This window comes from Brachycentrus maculatus, unplaced genomic scaffold, assembly GCF_059751285.1.
Source record: "Brachycentrus maculatus isolate JH-2025_06_01 unplaced genomic scaffold, ASM5975128v1 h1tg000310l, whole genome shotgun sequence".
In the NCBI taxonomy this organism is placed as follows: domain Eukaryota; kingdom Metazoa; phylum Arthropoda; class Insecta; order Trichoptera; family Brachycentridae; genus Brachycentrus; species Brachycentrus maculatus.
The window spans coordinates 859,762-865,219 of record NW_028281060.1 but is presented as its reverse complement, the minus strand read 5'-3'; the positions used below and the strand labels follow the sequence as shown (position 1 = coordinate 865,219).

The window sequence follows — 5,458 nt, the reverse complement described above, 5'->3', positions numbered from 1 at the left end:
GGTAAATAGTAAGTTAAAAATATGCCGCTTTTGCTGGGATATAGTACATTTTCTGGACATTCCGAAAACATGCACAACTGAAAATTTAAGATTTTTGATATATGACGCTGTTGAAAGGAGTGAGCGATATGTAGTAGCTGTGCGGAATATTGATTTATTGTTAAATGTCTCTTACATTAATTCCTAATAAACCAAACTTAAGTGCCATGTAACCGGTTTCTATTTTTAATAAATACTGTTGATTTAGTTTCACGTTTTTAATTGTGTAGTCCGCCAGACGAATGTTTAGTTACTAAGGATTAAAGAAGAAAAAAATTATTGTAAGGAATCAATAATATTTTCCATTGTACATCTGTATAATTTGTAAGCTCTTTGGCAAGTGTCTGTCTCTCCTGAAAATAAAATAAAATAAATTAAACGATGCATATTAGTCAAATGAAGACTCTAAGGAGCATATCTGGCAAGAGTCTACGAGATAGAATAAGGAACACTATCATGATAACACTGCGTTTATAAGACACAGTGCCCTATGCACCATTGGGGTGCAGATGAGGGTTTTCTTATTATTATTATATATATAAAATTAAAAAAAATAAAAAAGTATATATATATATATATATATATATATATATATATATATATATATATATATATATATATATATATATATATATATATATATATATATATATATATATATATATATATATATATATATATATATATATGTCCGCCTCCGTAGTGTAATGGTCAGTACGCTTGGCTACCGTTCTGGAGGTCCCGGGTTCGATTCCCAAGGGGGGTAAAAATAAATATAAGTGATTTTTTCACTGTTATATTCATTCAATATTACCATGGACTGGTACCTGAAGCGGAGGGCTGATCACATATAAGCTAATTAAAGAAATAAAAAAATTAAAAGTAAAACTTACTTCGATTGGCTATGCACATGGACACAATTCCGGCAAGGTTGTTGACATTGTGACGTTGTAACGAAAACAGCAACTCCGCGTTGCTTTGGTCGATGTCACCATCGGAATTCATCACACCCGACAAGATTACAAAGCAACGAATAAAACACTAAAACACAATGTCAATTAATTCACAAATACAAATTTGGTTACAATGATTAAAGAAAACACTTGTTTTTTACCACTTGAGTTTTATTATAGACTACATGTTTCAGAAGTTAAACTTCCATCATTCAGGTCTGTATAATAACTAAAATATAAAATATAAAATTGTTCTATAAAATATAGAAAATTGTTTTATATTTTATATTTTAGTTATTATACAGACCTGAATGATGGAAGTTTAACTTCTGAAACATGTAGTCTACATATAATAAAACTCAAGTGGTAAAAAACAAGTGTTTTCTTTAATCATTGTAACATGTCTTACCACAAAGTTAATGCCGAAACAATAAATAAAATAAATTTGGTTTATATGTGAAAATTAATGTTTTTTTTAACCCTTATCCCCACCCAATGGTGCATAGGGCACTGCATCGTATTAACGCAGTGTTATCTTCATCGTTACTTACATGAAGGCAAGGTGATCACAAAAAAGTCAAAACATACTAAAAAAATTGATTTGAGTTTTGTACTGACATTTCTTGGTGGAACTGCATTTTATAGAATAAAATAACAACTATGTATTTTTTCCACTTGAATTTTATTTGACCAGCAACCGGGTTTCGTCGTAACCGGCATCACCAGTCTGATGATGTCGGTTACGACGAAACCCGGTTGCTGGTCAAATAAAATTAATGTGGAAAAAAGTTACAAAGTTGTTATTTTATTATATAAAATGCGTTTTTATTTTTCGTCGGTATTTCGATGCCGAAAAACGTCGGTATATCGACGTTTTTCAAAGTAGGTACACAAGAGTCAATAAGTTGCTTCTCAGCAGTCAAACGGTTAATGTAAACAACATATTAGTTTATACATTCATTTCAAGACACCACGGTCACTAAGTTGATAATATAATAAATACCAGTCTGATGATGTCGGTTACGACGAAACCCGGTTGCTGATCAAATAAAATTAATGTGGAAAAAATTACAAACTTAGTTGTTATTTTATTATACAAAAAAGTAACTACGAATAAAATATTTTTAAGGGGGGAAATATTTATTTTTATTTTTTACAAATTGATAAAATCTTTAAAAAGAGTTATGTCGTTTGTGAAATTATTTTATTACCATTGGGGTTATGTCCGTTTCGTCCGGAAAACTTCCGCTTGCGTTTATAGAATCTATGTATGCTGAAAAAGAAAATACCGTTAGTACACGTTGATTGCCGACCTGAAAAGCTGAATTTCAGGAAATGGCCAAATTATTATTTTTCCTTAAACTTAATTATATTTTGTTAAACTTTTTTTTTATAAACATAAATTGTATACATGTCACAATTTTAAACATATTTTTTTTTAAATTGTAGAGAGCCACCAAGCCACCTTGTGTGTCTTGTCGGTGGAGTCTTTTTTAATTCATTTTTTTTTTATTTTTTTAAGCATTTTAACCACACACAAAAAAGAGGGAAAGATTAAGAATATAATAAAAAATAATAAACCCTTATCCGCACCCCAGTGGTGCATAGGGCACTGCGTCATATAAACGCAGAGTTATCTTGATCGTTAACACATGAAGGAAAGGTGATCGGCCCTCCGCTTCAGGTACCAGTCCAGGGTAATATTGAATAAATATTACAGTGAAAAAAAAACACTTATATTTATTTGACCCGTCTTGGAATCGAACCCGGAACCTCCAGAACGGCAGCCGAGCGTGCTGACCATTACACTACGAAGGCGGACTATAAACATTTTACAATTTTCATAAAATTAACTCTTGATCATTAACCCATTCCTTTATTTTGCCTTTATTCCATATTTTATTTTGACCTCTAACCTCCGTCGGCAACAAATTAAAAATGTTCGGAACGATATCTTGCAGTGTTCAAATCCCATATTTATGATTAATTCTTGGGCTAACTGTGCTTATATGACTACGTAAAGTGTGTCTTTAGTTTTAATATTATCTTAGTAGGTTGAACATAATTCGATTAAATTTTTATTCAACAAAAAAATAATACATAACAAACAATATTCAATATTCAAGCAAGAAGACTTAAAGTGTAGAAGAATCCGACTTCGGAAAACTCCTTCGGACACATGGCATAACCATCGGCAGGTTGGTCCTGTGTATAGGAATGTGAAACAATCTACGCTGACGCTGCCTTAGGTAACTATCAGGAACATAGAGACCACTGCTCCGGATAATTTCAGGATTATCGATCGTACAACAATAGATAAAAATGCGTAATCAAATACACATTCCTTCTAGTCTCTAAACTATTATAGCCAAGCATATCCTGGAGAAACTCGGTCGGGTTGAGCCAATGAAAATAGCAGTACTCGATAGAGAAAGATAGGGCACTTGTCCACTACCCGGAATTTTACCGTCCGGCAGTCCAGTTTTACAAAATGAAAGCGACTACAACAGTTTAGCGTGATCAAATTTACGTGCAACGTGTTCACGCACCGATCAAGAGCTCCGATCCGAAGAAAGATGGACAAAAGCCGAAGCCAATCCCAACTCAACTAACGCAGGGCCAAATATAATCATTAATCATTGATATTCAACCTGTGGAAAATAAAGTAGATCTAATCTGATGACTACTGTTCTGTACATGATACTGTTCTGTACATGATCGGTCATGATAAAGTCTAATAACATCATAATTATATCAATGAATTATGTAACTTCACGAGAATGATTTTGTCAGTGCTTGCTAGATAATTATGATGAGTTTACATGGTGCATATGTTATTTCTAACCTACGATCAAACATACATATTAAACACATCGCTCACTCCTTTCAACAACGTCAAATATCAAAAATCGTCAATTTTCAGTTGTGCGTGTTTTCGGAATGTCCAGAAAATGTACTATATCCCAGCAAAAGCCTCATATTTTTAACTTAATATTTACCCGCTACAGGGCAGAAAGCGTTGTTTTTGCATTTTGAAGAAAATGTATTGTTTAATTTTTTTTAAATATACTTACTAAATATTTTTCAAATGGAGAAAAAACATTCAGGTTTTACCTAAAAAGATCTGTTGCACAGTAAAAAGTTCAATGAGTGGCTTGATATTTATTTTTAATACATTTTATTATATTTTCAAACTTTATAAACGTTCTCCTGAAAAAACTATTATTATTTTATTTATGACGTTCTTGAACGGAGTGAGCTATATGTATAATAAGATGAAATCGATAGTGTGGTATCAAAATATATGAATAAATGAAATATGAATTAAATAGTATTTACTACTTACCTGGGTCAATCATGTACGTCGAGTTACAATCCGAAATGATTTCCTCAAGATCAGAATAGTCCATTTTCGCTTTTTCTAGAACCTTCTCTTCATCATCTTCCACTGTTTTCATTACAGCTTTCGTTGAATTCTGATTTTCTTTGTTCTCTTCCACTGGGATATTCTCAGCTTGTACGTTCCGCATCATGTGGCTGTTTGAGTTGTCATCAATATGGCCAAAACTCTCCACGTGTCCAGACACTTCTCCACTATGGCTCAGGGTCATGTGATGATCGTCTGTGTTTACATGATCAGGAGTTATTTCTGTGTCTTCGTGGCCGTGCTCGAATATTGGAGTGTGTTCGTAATCACCGAATGTCGTCTCTTGATCGTGTGTATACCCGTGAACGTGCTCACCATTTGTTGGTTCATTGCCATGATCTTCAAAATATGTTACATGTTCATTGTTTTCATAATGTTCATCTATTTCTGTCCAAACGTCTTGTGGACTTTCTTCATCTGCGTTCCAATTGTATCCATCAGCAAAATATGTAAACCAATTGTCGTAAATACCTTCATTATCTTGAGTCACATGACTTTCTTCTTGTGTATGTACACCTATGTCATGATGTCCATTATGTTCCTTGTCCTTTTCTTCAGTTAAACGGTTCATTGTTACATTTTCTTCCTGCAACTTCTCTTTACTATCTACCATTTTCGACACATCTTTCATTTTGCTCAACAAATTCTCCACTCTCTCTGTCATGTTATTAATCTTCTCCGTGATATTTGTCATCCTCTGCGACATATCCATTATATCTGGATAATTTTCCATTTTTTGCGCCACAGAAATACCAACAACACAAACTGTCAGAATCAAAACCGAGTTGAAGAGGGTTCTCATTTTGAAAACGACGCGATATGATTTCATCAAACTGTGAAAAAAATATCACAACCTGGCTAAATGACTAGGATTTTTATAGACGTTTTTTAATGCATTTCGAACTGACCGAGCTGAGGAGATCGGGAAAATATAACGCTAATGAATAATGTATGTTTTTTAAATGTTTGTTTTTACAATTTTCATATGCTAAATTACATCTCTAATTACTTAGTTTACTAGTTGGAAGCAGTTGCTTTC

At 32.9% G+C, this 5,458-nt stretch overlaps 1 protein-coding gene across 1 annotated transcript; it reads right to left on the bottom strand.

Annotated features, from left to right (window-relative positions):
* Positions 1–221: 221 nt before the first annotated feature.
* Obp84a (Odorant-binding protein 84a) lies at positions 222–5,158 on the bottom strand. The gene is made up of 4 exons (XM_088267950.1): positions 4,339–5,158; positions 2,204–2,265; positions 933–1,080; positions 222–392 (listed from the first exon to the last, which is right to left on the bottom strand). The coding sequence occupies exons 1-4, from the start codon at positions 5,150–5,152 to the stop codon at positions 316–318; spliced, it is 1,101 nt and encodes a 366-aa protein (XP_088124076.1). The 5' UTR covers positions 5,153–5,158; the 3' UTR covers positions 222–315.
* Between the last annotated feature and the right edge of the window lie 300 nt (positions 5,159–5,458).